The sequence below is a fragment of the Sus scrofa genome, chromosome 13 (genome assembly GCF_054392235.1).
Source record: "Sus scrofa isolate SSC_HxYL_T2T_F1_AM1 chromosome 13, Sscrofa_HxYL_maternal_Yorkshire_Landrace_v2.0, whole genome shotgun sequence".
Taxonomy (NCBI): Eukaryota; Metazoa; Chordata; class Mammalia; order Artiodactyla; family Suidae; genus Sus; species Sus scrofa.
In genome coordinates, this window is record NC_139395.1 from 151,407,805 (window position 1) to 151,432,980 (window position 25,176).

General features: G+C 45.8%; 1 protein-coding gene across 49 annotated transcripts in view; it reads left to right on the forward strand.

Annotated features, from left to right (window-relative positions):
* Positions 1-25,176, forward strand: part of MYLK (myosin light chain kinase) — a 299,269-nt gene that overhangs the window by 139,370 nt on the left and 134,723 nt on the right. For all 49 annotated transcript variants that reach the window (XR_014822439.1, XM_084986980.1, XM_084986986.1 and 46 more), the window contains 1 exon segment: positions 15,144-15,351. Coding sequence is in view for 46 of the 49 variants with exons in the window: in XM_084986980.1 (XP_084843106.1) it covers positions 15,144-15,351 (208 nt within the window). In the remaining 3 variants the exon portion in view is untranslated.

Genomic DNA, 25,176 nt, shown 5'->3' on the forward strand with positions numbered 1-25,176 from the left:
GCTGTACTGTGTGCAACTCAGTTGGCAGGAGCAGTGAATCAGGCAGAAGTGGCTGCGGAGCGCTACCCCCAGTTACACTGGGACTGTTTGTGAAGGGAGATCCGAGGAGAAGGACCCCAGGGCTCTTCCCAGGCTGTGCTGGCACTGCCCTGGCCTGGGATCTATCTCTGCACACCTCTCCTTGAGCCCATCCCAGGGTGGGGCCCTTGAGGGACTGCCACGGGGTCAGCAGAGCTCCTGGGAACCATCTTCTGTCTGGTCAGACTTGAGTGGCTGGTTCTTACAAACCCAGCTCCATCAGTCAGCCCACCCGGCTCCCTGGGGGCTGATACTGTAGCGGGAGGTGGCCCCAGAGTCCTGCTCAGCTGGGGGCAGCAGCACCACCATGGCGTCCCCATCCTCCCTGTGCTCCTTCGGTCCTCCATCCCTGCCCCTCTGGGGCACTAATCAACCATGGATGCCCTGGTCGATTGCATGCCCCTGTCATTCCGCAGGCCAGGAGCCATTCCAGGGGGAAGACCTGTGGTCTTCATCTTACTTCCTGGTGCAGAGAAAAGGCCTGTGTGTCAGGAGTACAATGGCCAAGGACAGAGCTGGGAGAGATATAGGCAGAGGCCAGGTCAGCTAGGGCCATGTGAACCACAGTGATGGTGTTTCATTCCTGGTGCAATGAGAAACCAGTGGGAAAAAAAATTTTTTTTTCATGTATACATTCTATTTTCTCACATTGTCATGCTCCATCATAAGTGACTAGACATAGCTCCCAGTGCTATACAGCAGGATCTCATTGCTAATCCATTCCAAAGGCAATAGTTTGCATCTGGAAAATAGAGGAGTGACTTTGGTCTGATTTACATTTTTTCAAACTTTTCTTTCTTTTTTCTTTCTTCCTTTTTTTTTTTTTTTTTTTTTTTTCCTGGCTGTGCCTGTGGCATGAGGAAATTCCCAGGCCAGGGATCAAACCTGCACCACAGTAGTGACAATGCCAGATCCTTAACCTGCTAGGCCACCCGGGGACTCCTAAACTTTATTGCTTGATTTTAATACCTAACATAAAGCTATTGTACGAAAGGCAATGTAGTATTTGGCAAAGGGATAAACATACAGATAATTGAAACAAAACTGAGTTCAAAAATAGATTGATTCATAAATGACTCATTGATTTTTTTTATTGTGTAAAATATACATAGCATAAAATTGTCCATGTTAAGCATGTTTAAGTGTACACACAGTTTAGTGGTTTTAAATACATTCCCATTGCTGTGCACCTGTCACTACCATCCATTTCCCAAACTTTTTCCATCCCATGAAATGGAAACTCCATACCCACTAAACACTAACTCCCCACCTCCCAGCCCCCGACAACTACCATTCCATTTTTCTGCCTCCATGAATTTGACTTAGTCTAGGCCCTCATCTAAATGGACCCATACAGTATTTGTCCTTTTGCACCTGGCTTATTTCACTCAGCATAATGTCCTCAAGTTTCAACTGTGTTGTGGTGTGTGTCACAATTTCCTTCTTTTTCAAGGCTAAATAATACTACTATTTACTATATTTTGTTTATCCATGCATTCATTAATGCACACTTGGGTGTTTCTACCTTTTGGCTATTGTGAATAGTGCTCTTGTGAAAATTAATCTACAAATATCTAGTCAGAGAGTTCCAGTCGTGGCGCAGTGGTTAATGAATCCGACTAGGAACCATGAGGTTGCGGGTTTGGTCCCTGCCCTTGCTCAGTGGGTTAATGATCCGGCGTTGCCATGAGCTGTGGTGTAGGTTGCAGATGCGGCTCGGATCCCGCGTTGCTGTGGCTCTGGCGTAGGCCGGTGGCTGCAGCTCCGATTAGACCCCTAGCCTGGGAACCTCCATATGCCGCAGGAGCAGCCCAAGAAATAGCAAAAAGACAAAAAAAAAAAAAAAAAAAAAATCTAGTCAGGTCCCTGCTTTCAGTTCTTTGGGGCTTATTATATCCAGAAGTGGAATTGCTGGATCACATTCTATTTTTAATTTTTTTAGGAAACACCCTACTGTTTTCCATAGCAGCTGTACCATTCCATTTTCTCACCAGCAATACACAGGGATTCCAGTTTTTCTACCTCTTTGCTTATTTTCTTTTTTTATGATAAATATCCTTAAAATGTGTTTTTTAAAAAAAGAAAATGAAAATTTAATAAACCTGTAAAGACAAATAGAATGGGAGAAAGACAACAGCAGATAAGCCATGTAAACAAACTGATGGGTGACGGATCCTGAGTACCTGTTCATTTCTCCTTCCCCTTTATAAATGGCTGAAGCCACAAAGCACACCTTTCGGGATCCTAGAAGGCTGGATTTCCATAGAGGCATTTGTGTGATGGTTCCATTCAGCAGAGATCTGGTTGACTTGCGTTTTAGCTCTCTGTGTTTCTATGTCTGTGGCTAGGGGAGAGGGAAATAAAGAAAAAATAAGCCTGCTTGTGCTGAAACAGTTCCTGAAAAGGCTGGGAAGGTAGAGGTATGAGTATTTTCAAAGCCTGGGTGGTGGAATGAGGCTGAAAACTGGAGGACTGGTTAAAAGTGTAATGATGGGCAGTTAGGTCCCAAATCCCCTCCTGCACTCCATGTACCAGGCCCCTGCTCCTCTGCTGCACCTAAAGGATTGAGAGTTCTCTCTGGGGGACTGAACTTGACCAGTTCTCCACTCCCGGGCACAAGGCTCATCTGTAGGCAGGGTAAGGCATTGTCTCAAGAAGGCCAGGGGCAGAGTTCCTGTCATGGCTCAGTGGTTAAATGAATCTGACTAGGAACCATGAGGTTGCGTGTTCGATCCCTGGCCTTGCTCAGTGGGTTAAGGATCTGGTGTTGCTGTGAGCTGTGGTTAGGTTGCAGACGCGGTTCGGATCCCACGTTGCTGTGGGTCTGGTGTAGGCCGGTGGCTACAGCTCGGAATAGACCCCTAGTCTGGGATCCTCCATTTGCAGAAGTAGCCCTAGAAATGGCTAAAAGAAAAAAAGAAGAAGAAGAAGGCCAGGGGTTAAGTGACAGGCAGCATGTTGAAAGGAGAGCCCTCATGGCCTTCTCCATCAGAATCCCAACTGCACATACACAGACCTAATTACTGTATTCCCACCCACCCACCCCCACCAAAGCAGGAAATCAGGAGATTCCTCTTGGTGAAAATGGATTACCTCAAGAGACAAAATCTACAGATACTGAGGGTTGAGAGTTTTTACCCACTCGCTCTACTGGGAGGCCCAGCAAGCTGACAAGACCCCACTTGTGTGTACGGAGCTTTTAATTTCTTCACTCATATCTATGAAAAGTCAGTGAAGGGTCATCAGCTGTCCCAGGGAAGCCTCTGTTATGAAAAAGACAGAACGAAAAGAGGGACCAAGTAGAAACAGAAGCCTCCAGAAAACCTAGAAGACATTTCATCTTGCCTCAGAGATAAGACGCTGCTTCCATTAAACAAGAAGAGGAGATCATTCAGTACAGTTTTGAAAAACTGGAAAAGAAGTTTTTTCATTTTTGTTTATTTGTTTGTTTGTTTTTAACTTTTTAGGGCCACACCTGGGGCATGTGGAAGTTCCCAGGCTAGGGGTCTAATTGGAGCTGTAGCTGCTGGCCACAGCCACAGCCACAGCAATGCCAGATCCTTAACCCACTGAGCGAGGCCAGGGATTGAACCTACATCCTCATGGATCCTAGTTGGGTTTGTTAACCACTGAGCCATGAAGGAAACCCCAATGGAAGATTTTTTTGTGAAATTAATGATAGTCAAAATAATAACTTCAGTAGACTGGCAGGAAGATAAAGACATCTCTCAGAGCAAAAAGATGAGGGGGACATAAGTGAGAAAAGAAATGTGAAAGGCCTGTCAGGTGGGGATAATATCCAAATCAGGAGTTCGGTAAAGAGAACATGGTGAAAAAAACAGTGGAGAGAGAATTGTCAAATCATGGAAATTCCTCAAAATTGAAGAACATGCATTGCCAGCAATGAGAAGACCTCTTACTAAGGATCCAATGCAGTGAGTGAACAAGACCCACACCAAGGCAAAGAATTCATCGTGGAATTCTAGAGTGTCAGGAGTAACGAGAAGATTTTAAAGTTTGAAAGAAACACACACATGGGCACACACACACATACACAGAACACACACACACACACATATACACCGGGTCATAGCAGAAGGGTCAACGTGGCGTTAAACCTCTCACAGCAATACTCGATGCCAGAATCATTGCTTTCAGAAGCAATACCTTCAAAATTCTGAAGAAAGATTTTCCACATAATTTCTTTCCTAAATGAACTGTAAGTGACTATAAAGGTAGAATATTGATACTTTTGGAAATGCCAGGTTTGAAAATGTTACCCTTCCTCGGAGTTCCCGTTGTGGCTCAGTGGGTTAAGAACCCAACGTAGTGTCCATGAGGATGCTGGCTTAATCCCTGGCTTCACTCAGTGGGTTAAGGATCTGGCATTGCCGCAAGCTGCAGCGTAGGTCGTGGATGCAGCTCAGATCCCCTGTTGCTGTGGCTGTGGTATAGGCCTGCATCTGCAGCTCCAATGCAGCCCCTAGCCTGGGAACTTCTATGTGCCATAGGTACAACTGTAAAAAGAAAAGAAAAAAAGAAAAGGAAAATTTTTACCCTTCCCTGCATTCATTCTTAACAAATCACTGGAGGAAGATATTGTGCAACCAAAATAGTGGCATCCAAGAAATTTCTGAGAGGATGTGAAGGAAAGTCCCTGGACCACTGTGCCTCAGGCCTAGACAGCATCAAGTTTAGACTGGAGGACGAGGGTTCCAGGAGGGATATCGCCAAAGAAGAAAAGATAAAAGCCGCTGATGCTTTCTTTATCTGATGCATTTGATCATTGCTGAGAAGAATTGTATAGTTCTCTTGAGATGTTGGATGCCTAAGAAACTAATCAAACCAAAAAAGTAGGGCAGGTATTAACTCCAAGAAAAATGGAATTGCAGTGTCCCATGTAGCTTGGCCATGAGCAACACTAGAACGAAGCAAACACTGCTCTCTGCCCCTTGTGCCAGGTATTTTCTGATGGCATCACAGAGACGCTCTCCTGGCCATACTGATGCAGGCAGCCAGCAAGGTCCTGCCTCAGAGGCCCACCTGCTCCTCCTCCCTAGCAGCCTGCCACCTGGAGAGTCCAAGCAGTATGCATGCTTCGTGTGGTGATATATACCTGGAGCAGGTGGTCAGTGGCAGCCAGGAGAGACCAGTTAAGCCAAAGGAGCCAAGTCAAGATATTTTCAGGTTGTTGGGACCCTCTGGTCACTTTTGCCCACCTCTGCTTTTAAACAGAACTGCTTCATTTTCAGAGAGTCCTCATAGGAAAGAACCTTCCCAGTATGATCTGTGGCCAGTTTTTGAGTCTTGTAACCTCTGGGCTCTGCTTTCTGAGGGATCAGGAGGCATTGCCAAGTGTCTGTGTGTTATTTGGGGAGGAGCCCTCTGCAGCATCTCTTCTGCCAGTGAAGCATGCCTCGCTCTCTCTCCAGATCCAACCACAACAGGCTAGAAACTCCCAATTTATTACCCCAGATTTATTTCCTTCCCGAAACTTGCCCATGCCCTTGAAATTCCAGGGCTGCATTAGTCAGTGAGGCAGAAATCAAGGGGATGATCACTGTCTCAAAGGTGCACATGGCATTACAGCAGTGGAGTGATGGTATAGACATAGCTACAGTCTGGATATTTGTTTTAAACTGTGCTTTGTGATGTTGCATAAAATCACGGATCGCTTTTCAAAAGAGGGTTACTTTTTAAATAAAAATAAGCCAATCCAGCTAAGATAGATGGTGTTCTTAGGTTAGTTTTTTTTTTTTTATTAATCTAATTAGGGGTGTGGATGCCTTGAAATTTCCTATAAGAATTCAAGTTGTGCAAGACAAGGCTTAGCCTAGAAGTTCATAGGTACTGGGATTTCTTGGGGCAGAAACAGTTTCACGCTGTTAACAAAGCTGGGAGCTAAATGGATTCTAAGGCACCTTATTATAAAGAATTATTGACTTTGAAGAAAAGAAGCAACAGAGGATCTAACCTTTCAAATTTATTAATGTACTATTGTATTATTGTACTCATTTGATCATAAACGACTGATACCATTCTGTCTTACATCCTCAGTTGTGTAAACGTAGGGCCAGATAAATAACTTGCCCTAAGTCAGGCAACTGGTGATTGGTCGGCCAGCATCCACACATATGTCTCTGATTCCAGACACCATATAACTTCCTGATGAGTCAGGACTCTTATTTGCAAGTGACAGAAACCAGCTCCATCTGGATGAAGCACAAGAAATGTATCATCTCATAGAACTGAGTGGATCCTGAGTCCACCACAGCTCTGCCAGGCCATGCCTCCATCTCCTCTCCACTGTGTGTATAATCTTATTCTGCAGAGGCGTCCTTCTCTTAAGTAGAGTCAGGAAAACAGAGAACGCGGGGGAGGGGGGAGAGAATGGCTGTCGATAGAGAGCTTCCGGGTTCCATCTTCCCAGCTTGGGATCCCTGTGAAGAGGCGGTTTGGTCTCCCTTGATTCTAATTGAAATTGCCGGGAAGAGCTTTGATTGGCTGACTTGGATCATATACCCATCTGGGCGGCCTGAGCATTTTGGCCAGGAGGCAGCTGACTGGTGCATCTCCACCAGACTCACCTGTGGCAGGTAGAGGGGAAGTGGGGGTGTTCCTCAAAGGAGCAGGAGCTCACCCTTGGAGCAGTGGACACGAGATCCTGAGCAAATCAAACACAACCAAGCCATAGCACTAATTCGTTACACCTCTATGATGCCACACGCCTCTTATTAATATTTGAATATATCTGAGAGTGTATCTCAACTCAGTAGTAGAAACTGGTCGTGAGTTCCCAGGCCAGCCTCACCAGCTGGAAAGGCCATTTCCTTGGAGGCCACCTTGAGGGGAAGATGAAGCCAGAACGCCAGGCTCTTATGTAGAGAGGTTCCCAGGAAGACTGGAATCCTATAGCCATCCCACGGGGACTGGAGTTCAAACAGAAGGACCCTTGTTTTTATAGAAAAACCTTGAACTTGGAGAAACTAGGAAGACATCAATGTGAGAGGTTCCCCATAACACTTAGACTCGTGTTTTTTTGTTGGGCTACTCAGAATTTTAGATGCTTGGCAAGGGCATCAGAGAGGTGGGTGCCTTAATGATCCCGAGCTTGATAAAAAGAAAGTGATCTTTTTTGGTTTGAACCATTCACAAGGGCCTGAGGTATAACCCAAGGCTGCCAAACTGTAACCTGTCTCGTACTTTCTGTAGGAGAAACAGGAAATTCTCAGTCTGGCAGGTGTTGGGGTGTGGGGGGCTGTGTCTTGGGCTAGAGAAGAAACTTGCCACAGAAAGGGAGAGTGGGAGTTTCCATTGTGGCTCAGAGGTAATAAACCCAGCTAGTATCCATGAGGACTCAGGTTCGTTCCCTGGCTTTGCTCAGTGGGTTAAGGATCAGCGTTGCCATGAGCTGTGTTATAGGTCGCAGATACGGCTCAGATCTGTCATTGCTGTGGCTATGATGGGCAGCTATAGTTCTGCTTTGACCGCTAGCCTGGGAACTTCCTTATGCCGTAGGTGCAGCCCTAAAAAGACAACAGTTACATACAACAACAAACCAAAAACTCTCAAAAAAAAGAAAGAAAGAAAGAAAAGAAGAAGGGAGAGCAGCTGATCACGGGGAGACTCAGCATCTGTCCCTGAAGACGTGGGTGGCATTCTCTGGGCCAGTCTGAGGAATGGTTCTCTGCCTTCCGCTCTCGTTTCTCACAGAATTCCTTCATCCTCACGGTTTCATACCTTGGGCTTAAGGGCAGGGAGCATCCAGTAGTGTGAGGCTCTCACTTATTGCTGTTTTTAGCTGGTATAATCTCTCCCTGATGGATTCTGTGGGTTCAGTTAAGGCTTTTGACTGATGGTAACGGGATTATTCAAAGCCTTAATTAAGTTCCTGCCTGTCCAAGGGGCCGCGTGCCAGTTGCTGACACAGACCCAGGCCCCTAAGCTCAGTCATGCCAGGCCCGTGGCTCACCCTTCACTCCTCACTCTCATAATACACCCATGATGTAAGTTTCGTAGGCATCCTGTGGTCTGTGTTTTAGTTCTCCTTTCTGTGCATCCATGTCTGTTTATTATCTGGGTGAACTTACACTTGGAGATGAGCAGAGGGTCCTCCTTCAACAAATTCTGGAGCACCACTGGTTTATTTCCCATTATGTTTCCATTTTTAAATCACCAGCCCCGTTCTAGTCACTGATCATAGTAGAAGAAGCTGCCTTGAAACAGGGGAGGAAGTTTTAGTGATGTGCTGCAGGCAGGCAGGCAGGCAGGCAGGCGATCCTAGGAGGCATGGAGACAGTTGTGTTGCACAATCAACTTTGTCCAGCTTGGGGGGGACATCTGTCCAGCAGGTTTCCTTAGTGTCCCATCCTTCAGGCTTATTAGCCTTTCACAGCATTGATTCACTTACTCAACAGGATTCAAATAAATACTTACTGACAATCCCTCCAGCCTGCTGTTCCCCGCTCTCAGGACTTCTCAGCTCACTGCTCACGCCTTCTTTGTGTATCTTCCCAACTCCCCATTGTCCTGCTGGGCAGCTTCCTTTCATTCTGGCCTCGGGGTAATCCTTTCTCTCCTACTGGTCTCCCTCAGTGTGGGCAGATGGTCTCCTGCCCAGCTCTCCACTGTAGCTATGTGGGCTTGCAGTGTGCAAACAGGGACGGGCCCACCCAGGAGCCAAAGACATGCAGGAGATGATCAAAAACAGCGAAATCAGTCCATTTCCACTGTTCACTGAGCTGAGAAGGCAGTTGCTCTGAGTCTCGCAGGGGTTGTGGATGCCAGAGAACCCGTCACCCCCCAGGGCTTACGCTCTTGTAGTCTGTCCTGAGCAACCTGGAATTGGATGCAAGCCCTTCACACACATCAGATGAAAACCAAGAGATGTCATGCCCTTAATAATGGTTCACTTTTGGGAGTTCCTGTCATGGCTCAGCTGTTAACGAACCCAACTAGTATCCATGAGGACACGGGTTCGATCCCCAGCCTTGCTCAGTGGGTTAAGGATCCAGCATTGTCTTGAGCCATGGTGTAGGTTGCAGATGTGGCTCAGATCCTGCACTGCTATGGCTGTGGTGTAGGCCGGCAGCTACAGCTCCAATTAGACCCTTAGCCTGGGAAACTCCATATGCCACAGTGTGGCCCTAAACAGACAAAAAAAAAAAAAAAAAAACAAAAAAAAAAACAAAAAAGAATGGTTGACTTTTAGTCATTAAGTATATCAAGACAGCACCAGGTTCTGAAAACTCTGCAACACGGCAGGCAGGTGTGACTGAGAGGGAACAGCTGGCTGCCTGTAGCCCAGCTTTCCCCTCACCATCAGCACATGCAGAATGAGCCCCCATTCCTTTTAAAGGCCTTTTGAGGCCGTAAAGGTTCTTGAGGACATTTTATGGAGCTGGAGCACAGTTTTACTGTTTTAAATTATTACAAGGGTTCTGGTTACTATATCTTTATTTTTATGACAAGTTGTCGGTTATGCCCTTGATTTATTTGATCCCGGGCTTTTGCTCAAGAGCACAACCTCCAATTAAATGTGGTTACTGTGGGCAAAAATATGATTCTCCTTAGAATGACCCTCTTTGGGGCCATTTCCAAACACTCATTATGGTGAGAAGCTAGTGCTGCCTGCTCATGTTTGCAAGCATTTCTTCTTGTGGTCAATTGGTTTTCCCTTATGGAGGATTAGAGAGTATTAAAGCTGTGGGCTGGGCCCGGGGGAGACGGGCGGGAGAGGAAAAAATCTTCCCCCAGAAGCTAAGTGGGTCACTCTTTAAAACCAGACTCCTTCAGGGATGGAAGGGCCCTGAGATGTCAAGAGCTGTTTTCTCTTGGGTGAAGGGAGAGAACTACAATGTGAAGAGGCTAGGAAGCCACACCAGACCCAGGGCTCAGGTCCAGCTCCTACACTGTCTGTCTTCTCTGTTCCACACGAACCCTCCCAGGGAGGGGTGTCTTGGGCACATGCATGGCACTCATCCCTGTCTGTCTGAGACCACTGGAGATACTTCTGCTATAACAAAATCATACCACAGATGGGGTGGTTTAAGCAACAGAAGTTTATTTCTCACGGTTTTGGAGGCTGGGCCATCCAAAATCAAGGCACCAGAAGCTTCAGTGTCTGGTGATGTCTTCCCATGTCCCGGTTCATAGCTGGCCAGCTTTCTCGTTGTGAGGGGTGAGGGAGCTCCCTGGGGTCTCTTATATTTTTTTAATTTTTTTGTCTTTTTAGGGCCACACCCATGGCATATGGAGGTTCCCAGGCTAGGGGTCCAATCAGAGCTGTAGCCGCCGGGCTACCCCACAGCCACAGCAACGTGGGATCCAAGCCACACCTGTGACCTACACCACAGCTCACAGCAACACTAGATCCTTAACCCACTGAGCAAGGCCAGGGATCAAACCCGCGTCTTCATGGTTGCTAGTTAGGTTCGTTAAGCACTGAGCCACAGTGGGAACTCCCGGGGTCTCTTTTACACGGACACCCATCCCATTCATGAGGGCTCCATCCTTACAACCTTGTCACCTCCCAAAGGCCCCCACCTCCTACTGTGATCACATTGAGGGTTAGGATTTCAACCTGAATTTTGGAGAGATACATTCGGTCTATAGCACTATCCTCCAATTACTCCAAGAAAACAGCCCACAACTTGCTAATGGCATGCGTATCACTTTTGTGAGCCCTTAGGCTTTTTCCCCAAGTGGAGAATAGATACTGCCTTAACCTAGAAGAGATTTGGGGTCTATTCAAGATAGACATGTATCAGTGCTTTGGGTTCTACAGTATTTATCTTACCAAAAACTTGAGACAACTGCTCAACTTGGAGACCAAAATCGTGGTGGTTCCTGATCTGCTGTGCGAGATCACTAGCAAATCATCCACTTCTCCAGGCTTCCTTCCTCAGCTCTCTGGGCTTAATAATCTGATTGGCCTTGTGTGCTGGCACAGACACTGTTGGTGTCCCACCCAGACCTCCTATACCCATTCCCAGATGCTGTGAGTACTGGCTAAGGGTTCATAGATAGGGTTCCTGAATCCCCATCTCAGGTTCTGCTTCTGGGGAACCCAGCCCAAGACACGTCTCCCTTATAACATTGCAAGAATCAAATAAGATTCTGTACATGGAGGTCCTCTGAACACAAAATTATCACTGGATTTTTCCTGTGCTCTTAGAATAGGCTGTAAAAATCCCAGCTGTGGCTTCTTGGCTGAGGGCCCGTGATGAAGGCAGATAAGGCGTCCAGGGAGGGCAGGGCTGTTGTCATGCACCCAAGGACATGAATCCAGGTTTCTCTTCTTTCCACACCCAGGAGCCCAGGGGAGTGGGCAGACAATAAAAATGAGTTCACTTGAAGCTAAATAATTTTTAGGTACTGTTAGGTAATACTTGAACAAGTTTTTCCATATGCATAGAATAAGAATTGGAGCTGCAAATCATTCAGACCTTGGAACAGAAAAAGGTCACAGAAATTCCTGCCTTTGCTTCAGATGCAGGGTGTACAAAAGTCCATTGCGGATGGCAGCTTTCTGAGTGGTGCCAGTTCCAGTGTATGTCAAAATCCCTGGATATTTATTTTTGCATGTAAGGGCCTTGCAGGGGTAAATGTGGTGGTGTGGGGTAAAAAGGAATGTATATATGTATCTGTGCAGAAAATGAGAGGAAAATGGAAAGGGAAAGAGAGATCTGTGTCCCTGAGGTCCGGAACACATGCAATGTCCCCAGTTAATCATTGATGCCTCGGCCCTGATGGCCGCAGCGTTGGCACGGCTGCAGGGGGCCAGAGTACTTGCTCGTGGAATGCTAAGGATGCCTTTGGTGAAGTTAATGATTCATCCTCTCCCAGTCCCAGTGCTCTGTGCTCCCTTTCTCTGAGGCTGACAGAAGGCACCTGATCACCTTCTAGGGGTTAGTCTGGCCCTGCCTCGTAGGGTAGAAGAGTAGATAGTGATGATTTGCAAACCCACTATATGACTAGATTCCCAAGGGACGTCCTTCCGTAGGAAAGCTTCTTTCCTTACTTGTTTCCTGCAAACACGCTTTCATAGAGAAGACTGCTTTAACAGAGTCCTTTCTGATATTCTTTCACCTGAACCTTTGTGCCAAGACAGGGCCCCAAGATGACGTGTTTTATATGGATACATGGCATTTATTACCTTCAAACATCCATAATGTTTATTTGCATACCAGTTCTATTGCCATTACTAGATTCAAGCACCTTGAGGGCCTTCACACCTTCATAAAAGGTTGTACTTTACATTCATTATACAGACACTCATACGAAAGGAACACATATTTTCATTGAAATGTTTTTCTGTTTTACAAAGGCCAGGTGTGTTGTTTGCCAAAATAGCGAAAAATAATAGGTAAGGAAAAGGGACAGAGGGAAGATGCAGAGACAACCACTGCTACACTTTGTCTCAAGTTATAAGAGACATTGCACTATGAATGCGGTCCCCTTCACCACCCCCGCCCTGACATGGGATATATGTGCTCAGTGAGGCTGCAATGGCCCAGGCGTGATTACACAGCCACCTCCCCGCCCCTTTGTCCCTCGTGCTTATCTCCGACCTTGCCAGGATGGGTGAGAAAGATTGTTGCTATAGGTCATTGAAGGCTTTCTTTGTAAATGAGAATTTTGTTTTACTCCATCTTACCCTTGCTCTCTTGTCTTGGAGTAGATGCGTGGATAAGAGCTAGTGCCACCACCTATCTCTAATGCAGGGAGCTTCTTTCTCAGGAGGTTTCCGTGATGTCTTCTGTGCATTTTCAGTGCTAAACCCCCCCAGTTCTGGGTCCCAGGCTGTGCACAGATGAGCCAGTCTGAGTCCTGCTCCTCTGAAGATGAGTCAGTTTAAAGGGTTGAATTTCAGGGATTTGAGGGCCCTTGGGGAACTTTCTCTGAAACTCGAAGTGATAGCTTTTCTTAGAATAACTCTCTCTCTCAGAGTTCCTGAAATGGCTCAGTGGTTAATGAATCCGACTAGGAACTGTGAGGTTGCGGGTTCAATCCCTGGCCTCATTTAGTGGGTTAAGGATCCAGCGTTGTCGTGAGCTGTGGTGTAGGTCACAGAACCAGCTTGGATCCTGCATTGCTGTGGCTGTGGTGTAGGCCAACAGCTACAGCTCTGATTCTGCCCCTAGCCTGGGAACCTCCATATGCCACAGGTGCAGCCCTAAAAAAGACAAAAAACAAACAAACAAACAAAAAAAAACTTCCTCTGCAAAATCCCTTCTTCCACATAAGGTAACATAGTCACAGGTTCCAGAGATTAGAATGTGGACATCTTTGGGTGGCTCCTCTTCTGTCTGACTTAGTGGGACTGAGCACAGTGGAGTGGTCCAACTTCCTCAAGAAAAATAAATGAAGATTTTCACAGCCTTTGAAAAGGTTGGTATTATCATTATAAAAAAAAAAAAAAGAATTTCTCTCTCTCTGCATTTTCTCCTCTTTGGGGAAATATCTTCTCTCTTGCATAAGTTGCTATGGCTCAGATATGTTACGTATTTAGATAAGTGCTTAACACTTAGCACTCAACAGATGTTAGCTGCTAACTATTCCTAGAGAAAAAGCGGGCTAGGGCAGCACTGCCTGACAGAAACATCAAGGCACGTATGTAGTTGTACCTTTCCTAATAGCCTCATTACAAAAGTACAGAGAAACAATTGAAATTAGTTTTAACAGCATATTTTATTTAACTCATTATGTCCAAATTACTGTCTTTGCAATATGTACCAGTGTGTGTGTGTGTGTGTGTGTGTGTGTGTGTGTGTGTGTGTGTGTGTTTCTTTTTTGGTCACTCTTCAGTACGTGGAGTTGCCAGGCAGGGATCAGATCTGAGCTGCAGCTGCAGCTGCAGCAATGCCGGATCCTTTAAGCCATTGTGCCAGACCAGGGATCAAACCCACATCCTGGCGCTGCAGAGATGTTCTGATCTTATTGTGCCACAGCGGGAACTCCTGTACCAATATTTATTTATTTATTTCTGGCCATGCCCTGTGCCCATGGCATGCAAAAGCTTCTGGGCCAGGGATTGAACCCAAGCCACAGCAGTGACAACACTGAGTCCTTAACCATTAAGCCACCAGGGAACTCCTATACCAGTATTTTAAAATTATCAAGATAGGTTACATTCTTTTTTCATACTAACGCTGTAAAACCCCATGTGTAATTTACACTTACAATGCAACTTGGGACCAGCCACATCTCAAGTGCTCAGTCGCCATGTGTGGCTAGTGGCTGCCATCCTGGGCAGCTCAGGTCTAGAACCTTACTACTCAAGTTGAATTCTAGGGACTAGCAGCATCAGCAGCCTCTGAGAGCTTGTCTGAACTTCAGAATCTCAGGCCCATCTCAGACCTATAGAAGCAGAATCTGCATTTTAACAAGTGATTTCATGCATGTTTGAGGGGGAAACACTGGTCTAGAATCCCCATGCTCAGTTCCTAGCCCTTGGGGTTCTAATTTAATTGTTCCAAGATTGGGCCTGAGCACTAGTATTGCTTTCAAGCTATCCCTGGTGATTCTTTTTTTTTTTTTCTTTTTAGGGCCACACCTGCCACATATGGAAGTTCCCAGGCTAGGGATCTTATCGGAGCTGCAGCTGAGGCCTATGTCACAGCCACAGCCACAACAACACTGGATATGAACCACATCTGCAACCAACACTGCAGCTTGCAGCAATGCCAGATCCTTAACCCGCTGAGCAAGGCCAGGGATCAAACCTGCATCCTCACAGATGCTATGTTGTGTTCTTAACCTGCTGAGCCACATTGGGAACTCCATCCCCCTGGTGATTCTAATCATGCAGCAAGGCTTGACAGACACTTGCGTGGTGGGCTCTGGAGCCAGGATGCCTGGCTTAGCCACTTTCTGCCTTCAAGAGCTCCATAAGTCTACGCTAACTCTGTGTCTCCATTTCCTCATCCCTAAAATGGAGATGAAAATAATGTTTGCTTCAAGAGATGTTATAAGGATTAAAAGATTTAACACACATAAAGCACCCAAAACAAATAACTGTCACATAGGAAGTGCTTCTCATTTTCTTCTTCTTTTTCTTGAAGGTCCGGGGTTACCCAGAGCCCCAGGTGACGTGGCACAGAAACGGACAGCCCATCACCAGTGGAGGTCGCTTCCTGCTAGACTGTGGCATCCGGGGGACCTTCAGTCTTGTGATTCATTCTGTCTGTGAGGAGGACAAGGGAAAGTATACCTGTGAAGCCACCAATGGTAGTGGCGCCCGCCAGGTGACAGTGGAGTTGACAGTAGAAGGTGAGTCCCAGGAGGTGAGAGACCTGAGAAGAGATGAGCCCTCATTTCCCCAAGGCCTGTGGTTCCTGTGTCAGCCCTCTCTGGGGAGAGGGACCCACAGAGAAAGTATCCTTCTCCCAGAACACAGGATCTTTTAGTCTGAAGGGGAAAATGTGGTTCCTGGAACATCCCAGTAGATAGCATCAGACTGCACATGACCTCATTGTCCTGCTTCCACCTTCCCTCCGCTCCCGCCCCACCCACCACCCCGAGACTGAGACCAGATTCCTCGTCATGGTTTCACAGAGCTTGGCCTGCTCCTACCTGTTCTCCAGACCCACCTCCTACCATTCTTTGCCCTGCTGGCTCTGCTCTGGTCACCCTGAACCCCCACTCATCCTTGAGCAAGGCCTCAGGGCTTTCATGGTGGTTCCCTGTGTAAAGGAAGAGCTCTTGGCACAGCCCAGCCCAGACTCGGCCCCTTACTTCCTTCAGGTCTCTGCCCAGACATCCCCCCCTTAGAGGACCCTCTCGGACCACCCCACCCCTGGATTCTCACTCCACCCGAACTTCTTCTTCTAGGATCATCCCTGCCTCCCATTTTGTTATCTCCTCCACCCCCACCACTAACTGGAAGCTCTCAGAGAAGAGGGACTTTATCTTGTTTACTGCTGTATCTTCAGCTCTAGAAAATTTCCCAGCACGTGCTAGTTACTGAACTATTTGGGGAATGAACAGTGTTTATTATCATCATTATAAAGCATTACATGCCATCATAAAAAGCTTTGTAAAACTCAGAAAGATATATAGGAGATCAACAAACCAGTGTGTGAACACGATTATTTATTTTGTCTTTTTTTTTAAATTTATACTTTAAAAAAATTCTTTTAACTTTATTCACTTTAAAAGTTCCAGGAAGAACATTTGACCATAAGTAAAGCTGTTTCTTTTGCTGCCAGTGTATCTCTCACATGCTGAAGCCGCTCGGCTGGTGAGAACGTCTCCAGTTCAGGTCGCTGGCCTCTGCTGAGAGGCCTGATGTCTGAAAGGACATGGGGGTGGCGGTGGTTGTCAGACCCTCAGAAGTATGGCAGAGTTCCCTCCACCTTTCCAGGCCTTTCTAAGGGCTTATAAACAAGAGAGTCAGACTCATTTTCTCCTTTCTCAGAAAACTGTCCTCCCAATTTAGTTTTCAGGGGACACTATGTGCCACGGAAGGTTCCAGAAAGGGGCAAGGTACACCAGGAACAGTGTTTTTTCCTGTTTGCTTGCAGCATGAAAGGACAGACAGGCTGTTTTACAGGACAGAATATGCATAGTTTGGATGCTTTCCCCAAATTCTTTAACTGGGTGACGCATTCCTTTTAATGGCCTTCAAGTACCTGTGGGCTCGGGCATTCCACATGGAACGTGGCCCCTGGTCAGAGGCTCTGAGTGGCCCTCATCTTGGTCAATTCTGGGACTGTGCATTCCCCTACATTAGGCATTTTTCAGTGCCCAAGCTTTGAGTCGAGGCCCACAAATAAAAATTACTTTATCTCCTTGCGTTACTCATTAAGAGCATGATTCGTATGCCAAGCCTTTTGACCCCCCTGATGGTCAAGTTTAGAGGGCAGTATTGTCAGCAGTCTTGGCTCTGCTGATCTCTCTCTCTCTCTCTCTTTTTTTTTTTTTTTTTTTGTCTTTTTAGGGCCACACCAATAGCATATGGAAGTTCCCAGGCTAGGGGTCAAATCAGAGCTGTAGCTGCCAGCCTACACCAAGCTCCCGGCAATGCCGGATCCTTAACCCACTGAGCGAGGCCAGGGATTGAACCTGCGTTCTCATGGATACTAGTTGAGCTGTGGTAAGGTCACAGATGTGGCTCAGATCTGGCATTGCTATGACTATGGTGTAGGCCAGCAGCTGTAGCTCTGATTCAACCCCTAGCCTGAGAACTTCCATATGCTGTGGGTGTGGCCCTAAAAAGACAAAAATAAAATAATAAAAAAGATACAGATTCTGCTTCCATAGGTCTGGATGGGGCCCCAAGTGTCTGCAGTTCTAACCGGCCCTTGGGTGATGCTCAGGCTGCTGGTCCAAAAATCTCACTTTGAGTAGCAAGGAAGGATTCAGTTGCAGATGTAATATATTTATCCTAGTCCAAATGATTCTCCACTGTGAGCATGCATCAGACTCACCTGGAGGGCTTTGAAAATGTAAACTGTCAGGCCCTGGCCCAGAGTTTCTGAGTTACTAGGTCTGGCATGGACTCTAGAATTTTCATTTCTAATAGTTGCCTGGTGTTGCTAATACTGATGCATATTGGCTTCCATATTTTGAGGACCAGTGGGCTAGTGCCTATACCTATGATATTAGGTTTCTCCAGAGAAATGATAGATCGTGTGTGTGTGTGTGTGTGTGTGTTCATTACAAGAAATTGGCTCTCACGACTATGGGGGATGTTAAGTCCCAGGATCTTCAATCAGCAAGCTGAACACACAGGAGAAGAACTGGTGGTACCCTTCTGGTCCAAGTTCTAAAGCCTGAGAAGTAGGACAGCTGATTATGTGGTTCCAAAGGCTAGAAGGCCCAAAACTCTGGAAGAGTTGATGTTTCAGTTTGCGTCAAAGGCAGGAAAAAAGCCCATATCCTCGCTCAAAGTCAGCCAGACAGGGGGAATTTCCCCTTGTTTGGGGAAGGTTAGCCTTTTCAGTCCCCTTTGGGTCTTCAACTGATTGGATGAGGCCCACCCAGATTAGGGAGGGCAATCTGTTTTACTCAGTCTACTGATTTAAATGTTAACCCCATCCAAAAACACCCTTCCACAGAAACACCCAGGATATTGGACCAAATATCTAGGCACCTGGTGGCTCATTGGCTTGAATGGGCACATAAAATTAATCATCATACACTACTAAATTCTTGATTATAATATTCCTGTATTACTTCATGGAATCTGATTGACAACATTTCTTGTTGAGCTGTCTACTAGGAATGTCAACTAAGTTAACTCAAAGAGGCTATAAGAGATAGCCATGGGTACCTGAGAAGGGCTGGAAAGGCAGAAGGGGGACGTGTGTGCGCATAAGTTGTGAGAAAGCAGCAACAAAGCCAAGAAAAGACGTGTAGAGAGCCAGGGGTCATGTGATCATAGCTAACTTGCATTCAGCCCTTACTCCATGTTGCTGGCATGATAGGGTTTGGGGATCCTTAGGACAGGTGCCACCACTGATCCAATCTGCAAGAGTATAGGGTGGGGTAAAGACAATAAGAGATGGCTACCAAGTGGTTGCCCTTTGCAGCCCCATGGTCACAGCAGATGTCATTAGGATGACCATTATATTTTTTTTATGGTTGCCCCTGTGGTACATGGAAGTCCTGGGCCAGGGATTGAGTCCGAGATGCCGTGGTGGTAACACCCGATCTTTTAATTCTCTATCCCACTAGGGACTGAATCTGCACCTCCACAGCCACCTAAGCCACCGCAATTGGACTTTTAACTCACTGAGCCACAGCAGGAACTCTGAGGATGACCATTTATCCCAGCATGCCTGCCCTGCCAGTGTCATTGTACAGGGAGCCTCCTTTGACTCTCAAGAGTCTTAGTATGGTTAATGAATTACGTGGTTCCCCTGGCCATGATCAACATGTCTGGTGTACTGGGCAGTGAGTAAAGCTTCAAAAGTGGTGTTGAGAAATAAAAGATTATTGTGGGGAAAGAGGAGTAGCAAGAGAACAATAATTCCAGAGGAAGTGGATAAGGTTTATTTTCATCTCTGAAAAATAAATTCCAAGCCATTAACCATGCTGCATAAGAATGCAATGAATAATTGGGGGAAAATTACCTTAAAAATAATGACTGTGTATTTGCTGGGGAATAGATTTGGCCAGGGACTCCCTCCTCTTGGGGAGTTTTCTTTGAAACAAAGAAATAGGAAGGGCAAAGACCTAGTGTCCCTCCTCCTTTCTGGATCCGGCCTTGGCCATCACTCTTCTCTCTATTAGGTGCCCTATCTTCATGCTAAGTCCTCCTCTCTGCCTCCATTCCTGTGGGGTTATTCCCCCAGCTCCCTCCCCTACAGGTAATAGGTTCTGAGGCTGCCACTTATGTCTCTGTCCGAAAGCAAAGACATCTCCCCTCATCCCACTGTGGGAATGTCTCCCACAATGTCTCCCAAGTGAAGATTGAATCCCTCCATCCACTGCTTCATTCACCTGCCTGTTCCTCTCCATGTCAGGCACTGGAGGTAGAACTGAGCCATTCAGACAGGGTCCCTGACCTCTTAGAGTATACTTTCTACCAGGAAGGGAGACTATAAATGGGTAACAAATGTCACTTCTCTAGAAGAATGAAGTGATCCCTGACCACGTGTGAGAGTGAGCCAGGTGGCAGGCCACTTTGACTGTGGCAGTGGAAGGGAGAGGCACCCCATATTGTGAGATTTAAAGAAGAGTGACCCTAGTGACCACGAGCCCAGCTCTGCTGGTGCCACTAACACCATTCTCTGTGCTCTTGAATTCCTAGGAAATGCTTCTGTGCCATCTCTTTTGCTATCACACTTTTCCAGGGGCAGAGTTCTTAGATCTCTTTTATTTTTCTCATTGGATTGGATTGATGACTATGTATTTTGAGCCCATGTCTATTTCTTTTGGCTGGGTTATAAATTATTATATTCCTTAATATCATCTGTTGTGATTCTTCTTTCATTTTGTTGTTTTCTTATTTGTTTTGTACTATATTCACCTAAATTCCTGCCTTCTTAAAGACCTATAATTATATTTCCCATTTGTATTCTATATTGACTCTTCCAGTCTATAATAGTCCCTGATGACTCTTTTTGTAGGGGTATATGCCCTATTTTTTTTCTCATATCGGAATCCTAAAATCTCTGAGTTTCTATCCTTTTCTGTCTCACCGAAGTGAAAAATATAAATGTGGTGGAGATGCAAGTTATTCTTTCTGCCCCACTGGCCTCTTTGCTGTGAAACAGTTGTGTGTAAAGACTGTGTTGGCAAAAGCCTCACTGATTTGCTACATGGAAGAGTTAGATGATCAATGACTTGGCCCCATTCTGTCCTTGAAGGATGACTTCCAATTCTTTTTCTCCCTTCCCTCCATTGTTTTCACCTTTCACTTTGCTTTTGCCTCTGCTTCCCTCCAAAATATATACCAGGACCCCTTGATGCTGTCATCTTTCCATCCTGTCTCTTACTCTTCCACTCACGTGCCCCATCTCCACCCCCAGCCCTCTCCCAGTTGCTTATAATTCTAGCCTCCTCTTCATTCATCAGATGCTACTGCATGTGCTAAGTTTGTGCTGGGCTCTGCGAGCAACGAGACTTGGTTATCGCCCTCGAGAGACCGACTTCCTTGACCTCATGTTTCACTGTTGTGTTGCAGTTAAGCATCAACATCAGGTTGTGCTGAGGAAGTGCTGACTTTGTGTGGTGCTGTGTGGGAGACAAAATACTTTGTCAGATCCTTTCTGCAAGAACATGTTGGTCAGATAAGACCTGGACACGTTGAAAGTTAAACAAAGGCACAGCCCCAGTCATAAGGCAGCTCAGGTTTATGTGCCAAACATTTGGCACGTCCACTCTGTAAACTTAGAGGCGGATGAGACACCTGGGGGCTGAAATGGTCTGTGATGTCTCCTAGCAGGAGGAGGGACTTGACTAGTCCTGGCGGAGTGAGTCAGATTTGGGTGGCACAGTGGGATTCTGGTGACGGGGATGGGAGGAAAGTGGAGATAGTTAGCGCCTGGGTAGAGGGTGGGGTGAGTAGATGGGCAGGAACAGAGAGGAGTGGGAAATAAAGCTGAAGGACAGATTGGGGGGAGACTGTGGGAGGTCTGGAGCATGAGGCCAAGCAGTTTTTAGCGTCATAGCCATTCCAGTGAGCAGATGATTCTGCCCACTAACTGTTGTTTTACATTCTCACGGTGCATGTAGCTCTCCATAGGAACTCTCCCCTTAGCCACAGCTAGAGGGACAGACATGCTGTGTGCTTACTTTTGCTTCATGAATCTTTTAAACTTTCTTCTTATTTTTCTGAACATATGGGCTTATCACAAATATTCTGGTCACACATTTTTCATGGGCGCCATTACTCTTCAATACACCATCATTTCACATGATGCCCAGCAAAAATGGAGTGATTAATTCATACAATGAATTACTCCAGAACCATGTTTAAAATAACCTTTCTGGAGTTCCTGTTGGGTTAGTGGGTTAAGAACTCAACATAGTGTCTATGAGGACACTATGTGTTCAATCCCTGGCCTCGCTCAGCAGGTTAAGGATCCAACATGGCCCCAAGCTGTGGTATAGGTTGAAGATCCAGCTTGCATCTGCTGTTGCTGGGACTGTGGCATAGGCCAGCAGCTGCAGCTCCGATTGCACCCCTAGCTTGGGAACTTCCATATGCTGCAGGTGTGGCCATAGAAAGAAACATAAATAAATTAGTTAACTAGATAACCTTCCCATATGCTGCACTTGCCCATGGAGTGGCTTCTGATCAGATACCTGTACAGCTGCCAACAGCCCAGTGACTCCCACAGCATCAGACACCCAGAAGGGGGAGCCGCTCAAAGCAGAAGTAATACTCTCCTTGTTTCCTTTCTGATAAATTGATACAAAATCAGTCTCTATGCCTTAAGGACTAAACAGACTCCCTGCTACTTGGCTTGGGGTTTTGAGGGGACCACATGGAAAGTGACTCTTGAGAAGGGAGCTGGGATGCCTGGAAGTCTTGACTTCAGCAAGGAGACTGTAAAGGAAGCAGCCGTTTCTCTCTACCGAGAACCTAGATTCGTCTTCAGGACACTCAAGACAGTTGAGGGATCACTGGCCCCATTTATGGAACTATTCCCCCTCCAAAACAAAACTTTGGGTCACCACCCCCTAGAATTCATTGTGTAGGATGTGTGACCACCTTATCCATGAATGAGCGGGAAGTAGTTTGCTGAGTGGCAGATAGTTTATTTCAGCCCCTTGAGGAAGAAATGGTTCTTTAGTGCATCAGTTTCCTGGAGCTCCGGATAGAACTCCTGAAATGTCTACTTGGTGCCCTGGAATGAGCTCCTTGGTCCCTATGGAAGGAAGTGCAGCTGACCCTTGAACAACACAGGTTTGAACTGCATGGCTCCAATTATGCGTGGATTTTTTTCAAGAAATAAGTACCTATAGTTTCATTTTTTAGATCTTTAAGTGAAGGTCAAAGTTTATGATCCGTTAGAGAGCACAATATGTGGAATCAAAAGAACCGTGTTTGAGTCCTGATTCTGTACAGTGGTTTCAGGTTCTGACCTAGGGTATGGCTAGAGTCACAGCCATTCCAGCGAGCAGATGATTCTACCCACTAATTGTTTTGTTCAATTCCTTTGTTTTTGAGGCAGAGATGGCAGTATGAGTGTTTTCCATTGGGCAGGGTCAGCACCCCAACCCCCGTGTTCTTCTAGGGCCAACTGTACTTGTCACTGAGTGTCGTAGTGTAAGAATGATGTATTTGTGTGCATTCTAGGGAGCGTGGACTGCAGCCATAAATCAAAGCTCCTGCCTGAGTAGGGACTATAGAGTGAACCATTTATGTGGGGAGAGTCCCCGTTTAAGCAGTGACAGGCAGCCCCTGGCAGAGACCCGTCAACAATTATGGTTAGGACATTAGTGGCTCCTTGAAGACCCAGCTGAAACTTTGGCAGGTGACAAGGCACATCTCCTTGGGAAGGAGGGCACCCCGGACACCTTGTCATCCTCAAGCACTCCCTTCCCTCCCCAGTCAGTGCCCAGACCCTGCTATACCCGTCGCATTTGTCCCCACTGCCACCAGCCTGGTCCATCATTTCTTTCCTGCTGCACGGATTCCCAACTGTGTCCCCAGTTCTACCCATATCCCACTCTAATCTCCACATTAATGTTAAAAACACCTTTAAAAACTTCAAGTGAGGAATTCCTGTTGTGGCTCAGTGAGTTAAGGACCTGACTTTTTTTCTGTGAGGATGCAAATTCAATCCCTGGCCTCACTCAGTGGGTTAAGGATCCGGCGTTGCCATAAGCTAAGGCATAGCTCCCAGATATGGCTTGTATCTGGTGTTACCATGGCTGTGGTGTAAGCTTCAGCTACAGCTCCAGTTCGACCCCTGGCTGGGAACTTCCATGGGCTTCAGGCTCGGCCTAAAAAGAAAAAAAAATTCAGATGGAATTTTAACACTCCCTCCCTTCAGATCTTCCAGTGATACATCTTTAAATTGAAACTCAAGGAGTTCCCATTGTGACTCAGCAGTTGATGAACTTGACTAGTATCCACGAGGATGCGGGTTCGATCCCTAGCCTCTCTCAGTGGGTTATGGATCCGGCTTTGCCATGAGCTGTGGTGTAGGTGGCAGACTCGGCTCGGATCCTGCGTTGCTGTAGCTGTGGCGTAGGCCAGTGACTATAGCTCTGATTCGACCCCTAGTCAGGGAACCTCCATATGCTGTGGGTACTGCCCTAAAAAGACAAAATAAATAAATAAATAAATATGTATATAAATTGAAACTCAAGATCTCCAATGGGTCCTGCTATGCAATATCCCCTGCCCTGTCTTTGAAGCGCTTTGCCTTTCCCTTAAGACTCAAGTTTTTGTTTTGGGTGTGTGTTTGTTTGTTTGGTATGAGGCACACAGCAGCTTGGTATGGAATCTCAGTTCCCAAACCTGGGATTGAACCTGGGCCATGGTGAAAGCTCTGAGCCCTAACTAGACCACCAGGGAACTCAAGTTTTATTCTTGCTTTTATTACACATATCAGCCTATTTGCTGAAGCTCTAGCTAATGCCTTATGCATAATAGGGACTGAATCAGTGTTTTAGTACAGATGAGATCTCAAGGCTCCCACATCATATAGTCATTGTTTTGACATCATACAGTCATTTTTTTTCCATTTTCTCTACCTCAGTGGGCTATAACTTGTCTTGTTATGTTATCTTAAGCTCAGGTCATTCCTTCTTTGTTATATGTCTGCTCTGTTATTTATCCTAACACTACGTTTTCTTTTTACTATACTAATTTCTTTTTTTATATTTCTTGAGATGCAGTTGACATGTAACTTTGTTAACATTACCTTTTTTTTTTTTTCTGGGGTCCACCTGGACACCTGTGTTCCTTCATTTTCCATGACTACTTATATGGTGTGTTTTTGGATCATTCATTTTTAAATCAAAACATACATGAGTCAGTGTAAGCATCTATTTCATTATGTCTTCTAATGTTTCTGTGAACTTACGTATTGAAATAGTCATGCTTGAACATCTATTGATGTTCACCATTGAAATACTAAAATTTCATATTAAAATAAATATCATTACCATTTACTTTCCTTTTATTTCTCCTTAATATTTTAGTTGGGGCTTTACATTTATTTTCTTTCTTTTTTTAAAAAAAATTTTTATTATAGTTGATTTACAACATTCTGTCAGTTTCTCCCATACAGCAAAGTGACCCGTTTTACATATAAATACATTCTTTTCTTCACATTATCCTCCATCCTGTTCAATTACAAGTGACTAGATACAGTTCCCTGTGCTATACAGCAGGACCTCATTGCTTATCCACTCCAAGTACAATAGTTTGCATCTACTAACCCCAAACTCCCAGTCTATCCCATTCCCTTCCCCTTGCTCTTGGCAACCACAAGTTTGTTCTTGTGCCTTACTTCATAGACTTTCACTTAGTATGATAGTTTCTAATTCTATCCATGTTGCTGCAAATGGCATTATTTTGTTCTTTTTTATGGCTGAGTAGTATTCCATTGCATCTATACCACATCTTCTTAACCCATTCATCTGTCAAAGGACATTAGGTTGTTTTCATGTCTTGGCTATTGTGAA